Source organism: Prionailurus viverrinus, unplaced genomic scaffold, assembly GCF_022837055.1.
Source record: "Prionailurus viverrinus isolate Anna unplaced genomic scaffold, UM_Priviv_1.0 scaffold_39, whole genome shotgun sequence".
NCBI classification, from domain to species: domain Eukaryota; kingdom Metazoa; phylum Chordata; class Mammalia; order Carnivora; family Felidae; genus Prionailurus; species Prionailurus viverrinus.
The window spans coordinates 357,322-372,877 of NW_025927607.1; the positions used below are offsets into that span (position 1 = coordinate 357,322).

Consider the following 15,556-nt stretch of genomic DNA (forward strand, 5'->3'; position numbering starts at 1 on the left):
GAAGAATGTCCCTGCTCCTGGTACCACCCCTGTGCTCTCCTCGGTCTAAAGATGAAATTCCGCCCACCTTCCACCCACCCAGATACAGTTTTCTAGGTGGTTCGATGTTTAGTGAGCTCTGTGCCCAGCGTGGGGCTCGAACTCACAACCCTGAGGTCAAGAGTCGCGTGCTCCACTGGCTGAGCCAGCCAGGAGCCCTTCTAGGTGTTTTTTTGTTGTTGTTGTTGAGTCAGTTATCTCAAATAAGCCACAAGTTTAATGCATGTTACAGGGAAAAAAGAATCTCAACTAGAATCAAAGTAAAAAACACAAATGTGAAGACTGAGCGATTGGCGTTCACACTCAGTGGGTCTCCGTTACACCAGCGTTTCTCTGCAACGTTTCAGAAGTACGTTGAGAGCTTTACCTGCTATAATGTGAATTTGTTCAGCCCTGTTAAGAAGGTGAATCATAAAACACGGAGGACCCGTAACAGGTGTGCGTTACAGAACCAAAGAAGTACTCGAACGTCACTGTTTTGGTTTTTTTTTTTGTTTTTTTTTTGGAAGTATAGAAACATTGAACCTTTCTGAACTCGGGTGGAAAAACTTGCGTTTTTCAACTTGGTAATTTAGGAAGCTGTCGGGACCCCCCTCGGTGCAGCAGGGTAATTCCATGCGTGTCACTGCGAGGTCAGGCACACGGTCCCCTCCATGCGTGCGTGGCCTCCAGCCGCTGTTCACACAGGTAGAGAAATGCCACCTCGGGAGAAAACGTGGTCTGATCTTCCCACGGAGCAGCCCGCAGCCGGCTAATGCCCCCTTGCCACGTGGGACCCCGGCCATTAAATGTCCCCCCGTGTCATGATGAACTCTGTGCTGACAGACCCCAGCGCCACCCGGTCCCTCGGACTCGAAACAAAGACCGATGTGCCTGGCTAAGACCCCCAGTCTCTAATGCAGTCAGTAAATCTTTGTTGGTAAATAGTTGCGATCGAGCCGAGTTTTAATATAAATTTACGAGTGGTGTCTTATCCCAGCTCGGGGCTGCGGCAAACACGAGGGATGGATTTCAGACAGCACTTGCGTTCATTACGTTAACTTTGTAAGTTATTTAAAGCTTGTACGCTTAACGTTGCTTTTGGCTTTCAGTGACCTCTTGGGACGCGGCGGACGATACACGTGACTAATAAAGAGATTGCAGCCCAAAGACAATTCTACCCTTTGCTCCACCACGGGAAAAGTTCCTTGAGCAAAAAAGAAAAAACAAAAAACAGGAAGTGCCTGCCTGGAATCCTGGTCTTCTGGCCGTAGATCATCAAAACCACAGTCTTTCTGATGCGCCAGCAAATTAATTAGGTGGTGGCAATTAGATCAACACGTGACATTTCCACATAAGATGACAGGAACGTTTGAGCGGTCACAAAGCCCTTCTGTTGCTGACTATGCAAACAAGTAAAAGAGATCCAAGCTTTAAAATCGGTCTGGGAGGGCAGAGTGATTCACAGACAGGCAGCCTGGCATTGGGGTCACAGGTATAGACCGCTGCTCCTGGCTCTTCCTACCACGCTGGTCCCCTACTCGGGCAACTAACCCAGATCATAGCGGTTTGTTTAAAACCATAACCATTTTATTATTTCTCAGGCTCCTGTGGTCAGGAATTTGTGCCAGGCATAAAGGGCACGTCCCTGCCCCACGGGTGCTTTCGGCCAAGATCGTTTCTTCGCTGACGTCTTTGGTGCCTCACCAAACGTGGCTCAGAAGCCTGGGCACGGAGCCGACAGCTCAGGGGCAGTCTTGCAGCTGGGACCTCGGCTTTTCCTCCCCGTAGCCCCAAGGTCTCCCTCTTGCCAGCCTCCCCGGCAGGATAGTCTGAATTCTTACCAGGCCAACCCGGGGCTCCCAAGCAAGTAAAAACAGGAGCTGCCAGGTTTTCTGAAGGCTTTGGCCGGAACGGGCCCAGAATAATTTGCACCACATTCTGCTGGTTGAATTGAGTCAGAAGGCCCGGGGACCACACAGCAGCAGTGTTTTGAGGGTCATCTTTGGAGACCAGCAAGTTCAGTCCGCCCTCCCACGTGCAAGGCACCTTCACGCTGCCCCTGGATTCGCAAACCTCTCATCCCACCATGGCCTCTGGCTCAGGCTCGAAGTTTGGGGTTGTCATTTTCACCAGGGGCACGTTTGGAGGAGGCTCTTTGGATACGATCCTTGCCCTCTGAAGACCTGGGGACTCCAGAGACAAGATGCCCTCCACACACGTGCACATGTTGACATCTACCCAGTGCTGACACGAGACAGAGCTGAAGCAGGTGCCCTTTCATCCAAAAAGGAGGAGAGAGGCGGGATGCCCGTAGCAGTTACTGATCTGTAGCGGCTCTGAACGCAGCCGGCACATACTGCTGATCACCCTGCTCTGGCTACAGGGTGTGTGTTCTCCCCCTGGGGCCTCCTACTGGGTCCGGGGCTCTGCTGTCTCAGCCGACCTTCCTTTTCCGTAAGAAATGGCCTGTTTTTTTGCAGCTGTGTGGCTTTTCAGCCTGCTTCCTGCTGGTCTTAGTTTGAGGGTCAGGGGACTCTTTTCATTTCAGACTCTGTCTCTATGCCTTGTAGTCTAACCTGGTACAATTCCTTTAAAATCCTTGTGGGTGTCCTTTGTATCAAATTGTAATTTATTCCATTAGACAAAAGCCAACCCACAGATCCTTGTCTGTGGTCCACATGTGCTCTCTAATTGGAAGGGTCTGAGAGGCCCTGCCTTAAGTCTAAAGTTCTTGAGATGGGGGTCCGACGGCCGCAACCTTGCTGGGTCTTCATTCGGAGATCACATCTCCTGGCATCCCCTGGGTTAGATCTTTGTTCTGAGGCGAGTTCTTACCCTGAGTTTTCTGCTGGCAGAAGAAGCCGGGAGTAAGAAACGAATTTTCCTCCTGTTGGTGTTTAAATCGGGAGTATTTTCTCTAATTCTGCCGAAAACCTGCCTTAAGCAGCCTTGATTCCCCACTACCCCCAGGTTCATCAGAACCAGTAACACAGTGGGCACGTTCTGCTCGGAGATGTCCTCTCCCGGCTCCGTGCTCCCCAGGCACCCCGGCTGTGCTCCACGTTCCTGCAGGGAGCAGGTCTGCTGTCGGCTCGGCCAGTGCCCAGCTTGGGCACCCTTTAGGCAAACTCCGGTAGCATTTCCTTCCTGTCCTTGTAGCCTCTGTGAATAGCTGTTCTGTTCCTGCCAGCCTCAGCCAACTGCCTGGTTCCGAGCCAGTGCCACGTGTTTGTGGATTTTATCAAAACGGTAGAAGGTACTAAGTCTGTGCTGCTTACCTGCCGTTGCCTAAGAATCTGCCCCAAAACTTAACGATTTGAGAAAACCATCATTACTTCTCATAATTTCGTGGCTCAAGACCACAACAGGGCACAGCGTGGCTCCCGTCTCCGACCTCCCCACAACAGAAGCTGCAAGCTGCCAAGATTTCTGAACGTGCAAAACCAGTGTAGATCGCGTCTCTACCAATTCTCTTGGTTAAAGTGAGGCTCAGGCATCCCCGAGTCGGGGTGGGGTGATTCTCACGGGAGCACGTGTACCTAGAAGCAGTGTGTTGGGAGCCATCTTTGGAGACCAGCCGCCATGCCAGCTGTATAGGCAGGTTACAGAAAGTCTCTGTGCCTCATTGGCCTCATCTATAAAATGGGGATAATCATAGCAACTACTTGGATCAGGTGGTGAGCTTTCGGTGGGTTAATACTTGTAAGGCCCTTAGAGCAGCACCTGGCTCGCAGCCCAGTACTGTTTTGAAAGTGAAAATTAAACAAAAAAAATTTTTTTAATTGAATGTTTATTTACTCTTGAGAGAGAGACAGAGCATGAGCGGGGCACGGGCAGAGAGAGGGAGACGCAGAATCCGAAGCGGGCTCCGGGCTCCGAGCCGTCTGCACAGAGCCCGTCGCGGGGCCCGAACTCACGGACGGCGAGATCGTGACCCGAGCCGAAGTCGGACGCTCACCCGACTGAGCCACCCAGGTGTCCGGAAACTGAAAATTTTAAAAACAGATGCATAAGCCACATAAAGGTCAAATGAAACAGTGACTGTAACTGATGTCTACAGCGTGATAGCTGGCCAGCGAGAAGCGGTCTTAGGTAAGAGGCGGTTTTTGCGGGTGCAAAAGTAGCATCTAAAGACCAGGTGTGCATCTTGACCTTCGCCCGTGCGGTTTTGCCCTGGGTCACACAGCGTCAAAGAGGCTTAGAATCATAAGGGCCATTTGGTTTGCACTGGCTGACGAGGACTGTCCCCCGTGTGGCTCTGGCAGAGAGCCTTCTGGCCTCTGGCCTCTTCTGGCCGGTGAGACCATGGTTTCGTGTCCTTTAACAGCTGAAAATGAACTCTTTTTAGATTTTCCATCTTCTCGGTACTTCGGTGGACAGTGTGTAAGTTCGGGACGGCCGAAGCTAAGAGGTGAAGCCTGAGGGGCTCAGCCTGATGCTGCGAGGGGGCTGCTGGGACAGTAGTGCTTGTTTCCTGTGCGTAGAACTCCGTCCCAAAGGTGCACGGTGGGTTTGCAATCTTTTCTTGGGCACGTTGGTGGGCGCCATGTTCAGAGGAGGGCCCCACACTGATAGAGCCACCATGACCTTTTGCTTCTCGAAGAGTCTGGGACTAAGAAGGCGTTCCTGGTGTGTAGGCACGTGGTGGGTGGGGTCTCTCGCTGGGACTTTGTGGTGGGTCCCCTTGGTTCCTGCAAGTGAGGGCAGGACTGCAACTGAAGGGGGACCCCCGTCTCGTGTAGCTGCAGGGCCCAGAACAGGCTCGGCCTCACCGCCCCCCCCCCCCCCACCGCTTCCCCCTGGAAACAGACGACTCCTCTGCCAGCCCCAGCTGTCCAGACCCACGGGCCCCCTGGCACAGTGCTGTCCAGGCAGGACTGGGTGACTCCGGACCCGGATCGTGCAAAATAGTAGCCTAGCGGACTCAGGATCGAGTGGTTTAACTTCTGGTGTCTGTTTAGACTCCGAAATGCCCTGATTTTTTTCCCTTGGTACAAATGCTCTTAAAAAATCAGTGTTTGGAATTAATTGTCAGGAAAAAGAAAAAAAAAAGGAAGGGGGAGAAACTGAGAGAAAACGTGCTTTTGATCCACTGAAGCTGTTTGCAGCGTCTTGTCATTCGTCGTCCAATCGAGCCTCTGATTACAAAACCTCGCCTTGCAGCCTCCTTGGCTGCTCATCGGAGAGCGCGTGTCTCTTGGCGCCTCTTAGGATGGGCCCTTGCTGACAGTCGCAGAGAGGTGGGGTGCCGCGACCAGCCCCTCCAGTGTTCTGGCTAAACGTGGAGGCTCACACAGTCCAGGGCTGGCGGGCCCTAACTTGGGGGCAGCGGGGCGGCCGGGTGGCTTTGTCGCCACAGAAATCCCAGGGGGCCGGGCAGTGAACCCAGCCGGGGCCCAGGCCGGAGGACAGAGGCACGGCTCCTCGGACACCGGGGTGTTCTTCAGCCCTGCTGATTCCTGCAGCATTTGAACCGTAAGCAGAGAGGATTACCCTGCAAGGTGGACCGTAGAATTTATTTAAGATTGTCGAGACGTGTGTTTTCTAGCTTTCCCAGCCCCAAGATCAGTCCACCTGGGGTAGTTCCCCGACGATGTCATCTCTTCTCGTCACCTCCTGGTTGGACTATTTCCCTTTACCCCCTTAGGAGGAAGTCCCGACAGCCCTCACTGGGGAGAGGATAATCGTGTGTGTAGGATCTGCTCACGAAAGTACCACAAGCTGGCCAGGAGCGGTGGGGTCCATGTGCATGGAGCCCCGGGGACGGGGTGCCTCTCTGTCTTTGTCTGCGTGGGGCGGGCCAGAGCTCGCTGAAGCCCAGAACCGCTCTCAGCTACCAGTAACACCGAGGTGACCCCTGCGCCTGGTATTAGAATTACATCTCAAACGGGCGTTGGGAAAATGTGAGTCCACAGGAGAGCCTCTGTGAAGTTCTGTTGAGCTAAGTTTAAAAATCTGAGAAATCCACCAGAGAGGGAAATTTAATGATTTTAAGTGATGGCTTGTTGACCGTCGAATCACCAATAGTGACTTGCCCTCTGCCTGGTGCTCACTGTGCAGTGGGACCTGAATCGCCCTGGTTTTTCACCAGCATCCGGCTTCTGTTTGCTGATCCCCGTGCCATATTTGGATTAGGTTGGTTTTTCATAGGGCCTAAGAAATCAAGGTACGTTGAGCTTTGCCTTGTGTTTTCTTCAAATAAGAAGAACCCACAAAGAAATGACCTTCCAGCAAGGTTCCCTTGTGCGTTTCTTCAACCTTAGGAGTACTTTCCTCCAGAAACGACGTTTAACCAGTGTCCGGACCCCCCAGCTGGCTCAGCATCCATCACGGTGGTGAAATTTCACAGACAAAGCAGTATTGTCACAGTATCGGGCATTATTTGGAGCTCGAACCTAATTATCGCCTAAAAGTGCTTACGTGATAGTTACTTGGATTTTTTCTTGCGCTGTGGCTCTGGGGGGATAGCGGCGTCAGTTAGGAGGTCGGAGGAAGCAGGTCCCAGTTCCCCAGGAGACTCAGGGGCGTCTGCTTCTAGGAGACTCCATTTCATACCGAGAACCGGCCTTGGGCCTTGGTCCGGGTGAATTAACTCGCACCATGCTTGGGCCTTCTCAATCGTGGTTTCCATCCCGTGAGTTCCAAAGTGGACTTGGGGAGGGAGAGCAAGCCAGGAGACTCTCCAGTCTTCCTTGTTCCACGAGGTCAGGAGCCGGACGGTCCCAATGCGGAAGCTCGAGTCGAGATAGTCTGACCCGGGAGGGCGTGAAGCCCCACCAGGGAGGGAAAGTGCAAAGTCAAGGCCGAGCTCAGCGCTGGCCACCGGTTTTCAACCCAGAGAGGCCAAGAGAAGACGTGGGAGGTTCGCGGGGAACTGAGCGTTCGAGCAGGAGGGAGCTCCTTCAGTCTTCCAGGGAGCCTTCGTTAAACATGCTTCAGAGCGTAAGGGCATCAAATTTCGAATGGTTTTCAGGAAGCCCTAACATGATTTCATTAAAGGCAGATTGATTATACACGATTGTTCTATTAAGTCCTGCCACTAAATTTACAAGTGGAATTTTGTTTTTAGTAAGTTAGAAATCCGAAGTGAAAAACTATAAAACAAAATGTTCTTATTTGGGGGAGCCCGGGGGGCTCAGTGGGTTAAGTGTCCGACTTGGGCCCAGGTCATGATCTTGCGTTCATGGGTTGAAGCCCCGCATTGGGCTCTGTGCTGACAGCTCAGCCTGGAGCCTGCTTTGGATTCTGTGTCTCCCTCTCTCTCTGCCCCTCCTCCACTTATGATCTGTCTCTCTCTCTTTCTGATAAATAAACATTAAAAAAATTTTTTTAATGTGCTTATTTGTAAATATCATAAGTTTCAGAATTCAGTTAATGTGTTATTTTTAGAAAAAAAGAACTTAGGTTTCCTTTTTTAAAACATACCTTGGGGTGCCTGAGTGGCTCAGTCGGTTAAGCGTCCAACTTCGGCTCAGGTCATGATCTCACGGTCCGTGAGTTTGAACCCTGTGTCGGGCTCTGTGCTGACAGCTTGGAGCCTGGAGCCTGCTTCAGATTCTGCGTCTCCCTCTCTCTCTGACCCTCCCCCGTTCATGCTCTGTCTCTGTCTCAAAACTAAATAAAAACGTTTAAAATTTTTTTAAATAAATGAATAAATAAATAAAACGTACCTTTAGTTCCAAATGCGCTTAGTTATGGGAAGGGTGTGGGGCACATACATCACGGTGGCTTCATGGCGGTTGGTATCGTATTTGTTGAACAAACGGTCCCCTCTGCAGCACTCATGCGATTCCCAAAGTGAAGTTCTACATGCACACACACAAACTGGTTGAACATATGTGTTGTGCGTAAAAGAGAGGAGAAAAGCCAAATTGCCAAGTGGAAAATAAGTGTAAAGTTTCCATTTTAAGATGACAAGAGAAATGAATGTTTCAGATTTTTAACGTTATCTGTCTGCTTCTTAAGAAAACTCACACAAGACTTTGTGAATTTATATTTGGCTCCTTTTGCTTCAGGGCATGCTGCTGAAGCGAAGCGGCAAATCTTTGAACAAGGAGTGGAAGAAGAAATACGTCACCCTGTGTGACAACGGCGTGCTGACCTATCACCCAAGTTTACATGTGAGTATGGCCCCTTGGCTTCGGTCAGCAGGCCCAGAACTCAGCTCACACGCTGGGCGCGCGCGTGTGTGTGTGTGTGTGTGTGTGTGTGTGTGTGTGTGTGTGTGTTGGGGCTGGGGGTCCCCACAGCGTCAGGCCTCTGGCCCCCGTTTGAAGTTAAAGTAGCGTTGGGTCTCCTACTCCATCACGAGATAAATAAAATGCCCCTCGCCCTCTCCATCGGACCACATGTCTCTCTCTTCCCCTTCCTAACAGCCGATCTCTGGCTCTCTGATTCTGCGAGGAGTTACAATAAAAGGGACAGGTGAAGTGAAATTTTAAATGGAAGTAAAAAGACAAGAGCAGGTAGCAAAAGAGACAAGAGAGCTTATATCTGCAAATCTAGAATAAAGGAAATGATTGCACTGGAACCCAGGAATCGGCTCTGAGCAGCCGAGAGAAACAGTAAGTTAAGCGCAGTTCGTGACTCAGTTTTTATTGTCAGACAAGAGCACGTATTGTCTGCAAGGTAAGAGCCCCCTTTCTACATGTGTTCATGTAAAGTGCATTATGTTGGCGATTTCTAGAAGATGGATTAAAAAGCAGAATCAATGTCACTTTGGGGGGAAAGTGCAAGGCTTTAGAAAGCTTTGATAAAATCTGAAGATGGGGCGCTAATGACATTTCTATAACAACACATGCCATGAACCTTGCATGATTATCTGTCTTGAGGTAGGTCAATGTGGAGATTAGACTACACAGCTCATTTGGATATATCACTGTGTTAAGCTTTGCATTGAAAAATTACAGTTATGAACCAGAAGTTAGACATAAGGGCATTGAAGAAGATTGAGAATCATTCCCAAGGGCCACCTGGGGAACATGACTGCTAGCATTTGGGGTATACACTCCCAGCCATTTCTGTGCGTATGTGCTTTTTCCTCCCACAACCACGCAGTCACCCTGTGTTCGCTGTCTGGGGTCCACCTTCCTAGATGATGACAGATCACGTGCACGTCCCCACGCCAGCAGATGCACTCGTGTGCCACCATTGTTGACGGTTACGTGACATCCGTCGTGGGGATGTGCCCTCATCGGTCTAACAGTGTCTCCAAAACGGGCATGTTTACTTTGACTTACTTTTAACGTTTTGAGTAACTCTAATCAGTGTCCTCTGTTGACATCTCTTTGCCTTTACCTGTGTTCCCCCTGATGCCCAGCAATCGGCTTCCTTAGTTGAAGAGTCTCGCCCTCTCACGGCTTTTGGGCATATGTTGCCAGACTCCTGGAAAGAGTTATCAGTTTTTCTCCTCTGGCAGGAAACCAGAGGGCTTTTACCCTGCACGCGGGTGAACCTTTACCTTCACAGTAATGTATCTATGATATTCCACTAGGATAAGTAACGAGTGGCATCCTTATTGTTTAATTTGCTTCCTGGGGTGAATTCCTTTCTTCTCCTTTGTGTCCTACAGCTCTGCCTTTGCCTGTCAGGAGCGTGTTGAAAAACGGGTGTTTCGTTAGGCATCTCTGACTTATTTCTGATGTTGATGGGGACGCCTCCCATGCTTTAACCATTCCAAAGACTCCAGAGCTATAAATTCTTCATTGTACTGAGGGGATTCCCTTGCGCTTGCCTTATTTTGGCTTATTTGGGAATAGATTCAGGTTGCTGCTCTGGGTGGCCTCCCAATCAGAGGGACTTCGTGCCAGTCCCAGGAGGCCTGCCTGTGACCATTCCCGCGTCTCCTGCAGCCCGCTGCCCGCCTGCATGGGAGCGCCAGGATAGTGCTGGGTCTGCCCCTCTCTCCCCAGCACGGCCCCATCCGCTGGGGAGCTGCCCTCTACCTGGCTCCCTTCTTCTGGAGACCCTGCCAGGGAGCACAGGAGGTCTGACTGTTGCCCCATTGCTTTATGTTAGTCAGAGAGAGAAGCGTAATCCAAATAGCCTTCTTGCCGCGGACTCACCGACCAGTAAAAAGTGGGGTCTGACCGATGAGCATTTCAGGCCACCTTACGCTCGCCAGCCAAGCTCAGGCTCGGTCAGGGGGACGTTTGCTCCTTCTTGCCAAGGGGGAAACGTGTCACAACGGTATGTCCCTGCCCATCCCAGCCTCTCCGTAAATGTCATCACCATTCGGTCTTCGAAAATATTCCCACATGGGCTGCTTCTTGTGGTGCCCCTCCGTGTTTGCCAGTTCCTTTTTTTTCTTCAATACGTTGTGTATGCGTGGATGTTGTCGGAGTACGGAAGAGGAGCTCAGCAGGGCTTTGTTTTATAATTACATGGCAAGCGAGAGCCAATCATTTTAAAGTGCAATTCCATTAATGCCGGTCTCCCAGGAACGGAAATTATTGATGCAAATACACACGCCCCACCCCACCCCCCAAGGGGGCAGGGTCACCAAGGGATGGACTTGAATTACTAGAGCAGGGAGAGAGGGCACGGCCCTCGTTGTAACCCTCCTCTGATATTGTCACAACCAAGCTTTGGAAATTTGGAGAGGAAGTGAGTTCCGGGTAGGTGTTCTCTTCCAAGTTGCTAGAGAGCCGCAGATCCCTCACGGTGGAGTGAGTCTGGCATTCTTTGGCTCACGACGGGAAGACCCATCAAGGGAAGGCCCACGGGCAGAGGCCAGACTTTTTCTCGTAAGACATTGGGGAGCCCGCGGGGTGTGTCGCAAATTCAAGTCTTAAAACTGTAGACCGTACAGAACGTCCCCGTTAGTTTAGTGTAGGAAACGCCAAAGGTGCTAGAAGGCAGTGATACCAGTTAAACTGATCACGCTGTAACACCCGCTTTCTCAGTTGCCCCCGGGCTGTGCTATGGCTGGAACCCACGAAGGATGCGTCTGCTGCCAGCGGGTGAAATGCTGGAGAAATCTGCCCAGATTGGTGGCTTTGGGTTTCATTACCGTTGACCATCACCCCTATTACTGGTCCCCAGCAGGGCGTCCGCACTGAGCTGAAGTAGCATAGCCTACAGCCCGCGTCTCTCCAGGGCGCAAAGGAAAAGAACCCGGCTAAACCATCTGGTGTATTTAGATAGAGTTTTCTAAAACATTCAGTGTTTCTCAGCAGTGGAGTCACCCGGCCAGCTGCTGGCGTGTACCCCTGACTTTCGATGGTTAGGTAATTTATTTACCAAAAAGGAACCTGGCATGTTTTTCTGCGCATGGGATCCTAATGAGGCGATGCTTCCATAATGGGGTGAGCTGTGGGGGTTTGAGAGCACCGGGCTTGAGGATGCACGAAACATGGGGAATTCAGACAGGTACCGGGCGGGGCCGCACAGCGGCCCCTTCGCAACCCGCGTGTCGCCCTGTGGCTCTCGTCACTGGCACAGACGTGTGCTTACAGTGCGCGTGTCTGCTGCTCACGCTCCCCTCGGGCTGGACCCGGACTCCAGCAGCAGCCACCTTCAACTTGGTGATCGTGGTAAACCCAGGGAGCCGGATGGGGGTCTTGCACCCAGAGAAGATTGGAGCAGAGTAAGGGACTGAATCGAGTTCAAAGGGAAGTAGGTCAGCATGGTGAGGGCCCTAATCATTTCATTAGAAGTTCAGACTGTGAGCCCCTGCGGGGCTCAGTTGGTTGAGCGCCTGACTCTTGACCTCCGCTCAGGTCGTGATCTCGCGGTTCGTGAGTTCGGGCCCCACGTCGGGCTCTGCGCTGACAGCTCGGAGCCTGGAGCCTGCTCTGGACTCTGTGTCTCCCTCTTCTCTCTGCCCCTCCCCTGCTCATTCTCTCTCTCCCCCTCTCTCAAAAAAAAAAAAAAAAAAAAATCTGCCAGAAGAAGTGAGTTATGATCCTTAAAGACGCCGATGCCATTCGCTTAGGACACCGCTGTCCGTGGAAGTGTTTACGTAGAAGATCGTCCTTCAGACACGAACCCCGAGTTTGAGCCCCAAGGAGGGGTCCTGTGCACGCTGGCGTGGTGGAAAACAAAGGCAGCCCCTCAACAGAACACACCGTCGGTGCGTGGTCCCCAGCCGTGGGCCGAGCTTACGGGATCCCGGTGGAAAGACGAGCTTTTTGAAACCGTGGCTTAGGACACAGGCTGCGCATCATGAGTTGGGGACCCCTGGCCCCGCAGCCCTCGGTGGGGTTGGCGTGAGGCCGACGGGCTCGCCGTGTGCCTGGAACAGGTCAGCTACTGGGGAAGCTCCTGGAAGCCGGTCTCTGAGGACTGCCTGCCGATCTCGGTGCTCGGGCAGGTTCTACAGGCACAGGGACATTAAGCAGGGACCTCTGTGGGGTGGGGCCCCCAGGGTGTCATTTCCCACCGGTCTCAAGGCTTCACATTCCTCTTCCTTCCCTCCCATCCTTTTCCCAGTCAGCTCTTCTTCCAGGCCTTCACTCTTCCCAGGGTTGTGGCATCATCCCTAGACGGGTCTGTCCGTCCCGAGCCCCAGGCTCAGCCCCGGTGCCCTGACACACAGCATGGCCTCGCTCCGTCATTCCTATGGCGCGGGCTTTCTCTGTGCTGGAGGTGGGAGTCATTGAGAGGAAGCGTCTCGCCCCGGCCCTGTTTCCTGCCCTTGGGAACCTTGAACAAGAGACCCTCTTGTCCAGAAGCAGAGGGTGGAGTTGCGTGTGCGTGGCCAGACCGTAGGAGGCGACGGTCGCTCTGGAGATCAGGCGCAGACAGGGAAAGGACTGACCCAACCCAGACTGAGAAAGTGTCCCGGAAGTCGACCGCAGCAGTATCTCCAGGCTCCGGACTTGCTCGCTCTGCGCTCCGTGAAGTGTGGATCCACCTCACCCGTTGCCACACCTCCTCTCCTGTTCGGGCTCGTCCCCAGAGGCTCAGGAGCCGTCAGCTGGACTGCCTCCCGCCCATGGGTCCCTACACTGCCTGCGTCACGGGGAGCCGTGGGAGGTGCGGCACAGGCGACGGGAGTGACCGTGAGTCTCGGCTGTTCCTCAGGACGGGTGGTTCCCGCACCGGCTGCCCTCAGCCGTCGCAGGTGCCGTGACGGGGGCCGGCTAGCCGAGGAGGCGCTCTGGCCAGCGTGGGGACGGCCGCAGGTGCGGAGCGACGGCTCCACGCCTGAGCGTGGCCACAGCTGCTCGACGGTGGGCCTGGGCCACCCGCCTCTGCACAGGTTGGAACCTGCCCCCGGACCTTCTGAGCCCACGTCCGTGTTCTTCGGCATTCCTTCCGGGCCTTGCCTGTTACCGTGGACATCGAGGACCCGGCCGGCTGGTGTCCACCCTGGAAATCTGGAAGAAGAATCCCCTGGGTGGAAAGTTGGGTGACAGTGTCTTCCAAGGTCACTTCCGATTCCAGAGGTTCCCCCCCCCCAAACCTTAGCAAACTGAGGCCGATGGAGTCAGCTGGACTCCCGAGGGCGGAGCTGCTGAGTGAGATCAGGGAGTCACGTGGGCAGGTGTGAAGCCCAGGGCCCAGGAAAACCCAGTTCACTTGATTCATCCTTCTCAAGATGCTGCCTGTCATTAAATTAAACCCACAGCTCGGTGTAGATAACAGGCGGAAGGCTCAACCAAAATAATGACGCTGCTCTGGGTTTGTGGATGCTCCCGCGGGGTGATCAGCCGCACAGGTTAGCCCAGGCCGCAGGACTGTCCCTGCTGAGACCTGGAGGAGGTCCAGGCCCCCTGGGACTAGTGGCCACCCTCCCTCCGGAACTGACCAGCTTAGCTCCCCCTCCACCTCCACTGGGCACTCTGCAGACAGCCCCGAACTCGTAACATTAAACTGTGCAGGGGCAGGCTTCTCGGGCTGCTCGGTGGTCGGTGTTTTCAGGTCTCTGAAAATCGGCACACCTCCAGACCTTTAAAAAGCCCTCCCTGCCTAACTTTCTCGGGGGAGATAGGGTGCGTGTGTCTGGTGTGTGACACTTGGCCGGATCACGGTCAGGCTGGGCGAAGGGCGGCCTGTTGTGTGGACTTAAATAGGAGCCTTAGGGAGCACCTTGATAGAAAAACGGAGGGGATAATGAGATAGAACTCAGACCTCGGGGCTCCACATCTCAGCATCGCTGCCTATTCATCTTCCGTGTCGAGAGAGCAGCCGTCGAGGGCACGGCTGACAGAGGTGCACGCGCCAGGATTCCGAAGAGTGAGCTCGTGGCCACGCGGTCAGGCCAAGGACTTCATGGGGCCCCGCCCGGGAAGGCTGCCCGGGCTTCCTCTGAAGGCACGGGGTGGCTGGAGGAGCCCGCCTGGCTGACATGGGCTCAAATTGCTCCCACTTTGGAAAACCTTCTCCTGGGATTCCTTTCTCACTCTGCACGGGGCCCGAGTTGGAAGCAGCCGTGTTTCTGTCCGCTCTCCCTGACGCACAGAACTGGACTTGCCTTTCTCACGGCAACACTGCCCCCTGAGCGGCTTAGGCCCTCCCGCTGCACAACACCTCTGATTCTGCATGCTGTTGACGTTTGTTTGTTTTTTCCGTGTTGGGGAGAGTCAGACTTGGACTCTTGAGTTATCATCAGAACGCTGATTTCTGCACATCTTCAGGTTCTGATCAGGTGGAAAATCCACCTCTTGACTGATGCAAAAGAGACGAAAAGATCCGGGGTGATTTCCTAAGTGGGTATTTATCTCAAAAGAAATAACACGAGAGAAAAAGGAAGATATTTACGTTGTGAGAACAGCAGCTCTTGCCTGTACCCACTGCTGGTGATCACCATTTAAAATACACACAACCTGGGGCGCCTGGGTGGCGCAGTCGGTTAAGCGTCCGACTTCGGCCAGGTCACGATCTCGCGGTCCGTGAGTTCGAGCCCCGAGTCGGGCTCTGGGCTGATGGCTCAGAGCCTGGAGCCTGTTTCCGATCCTGTGTCTCCCTCTCTCTCTGCCCCTCCCCCGTTCATGCTCTGTCTCTCTCTGTCCCAAAAATAAATAAACGTTGAAAAAAAAAAAAAAAATTTAAAATACACACAACCTTCACGTCGAAGAAGGACATTTTCCTGGAGCACTGAGGAATCGCTACGAATCCGTGATCAGCCCCTTCAGCTAGCTTTGCACACCTGCTCAGGTAGACCTCAGATTTCCCAAGGCCGTGAACACTGAGTCACGGTCAAGAGAAACTCTTCATTGGTCTCCCCAAGACATTGCAGAAGTCCGACTAGCCCGAGTCTAGTTGATGAGGCAGATCAGCTCAAAGCCCAAATTTCTAGATGCGCAACGTCTTGAGCGATAGAATGACTGATGATCTTGAGGACAGTGTCCCCCGTTCTTTACCGAGAGCAGCAGCGTCAGACGCGCCCCGTCTGTGACACGCTACTCCACGAAGCGTGATTCCTTCTGTGATGAACAGCTATTTGGTCTTGCTTCCCCTTTATAAGCCGCAGTGCCACAAGCTGTCTTCCGGTCTGTGTGTTCTCTTCCAGCCTGGCTTCTCCTGTTTCCAGTGTGCTGTCCATCCTGCGGGGTCGGGGGGGACCTTCATGCCCTTCCTCCACAAGAAG

At 53.1% G+C, this 15,556-nt stretch overlaps 1 protein-coding gene across 10 annotated transcripts in view; it reads left to right on the forward strand.

The window, feature by feature from the left end:
• Positions 1 to 15,556, forward strand: part of AGAP1 (ArfGAP with GTPase domain, ankyrin repeat and PH domain 1) — a 553,979-nt gene that overhangs the window by 333,152 nt on the left and 205,271 nt on the right. For all 10 annotated transcript variants that reach the window (XR_007149568.1, XM_047846407.1, XM_047846411.1 and 7 more), the window contains one exon: positions 8,037 to 8,141. Coding sequence is in view for 9 of the 10 variants with exons in the window: in XM_047846407.1 (XP_047702363.1) it covers positions 8,037 to 8,141 (105 nt within the window). In the remaining variant the exon portion in view is untranslated. The remainder of the gene's footprint in view (positions 1 to 8,036; positions 8,142 to 15,556) is intronic.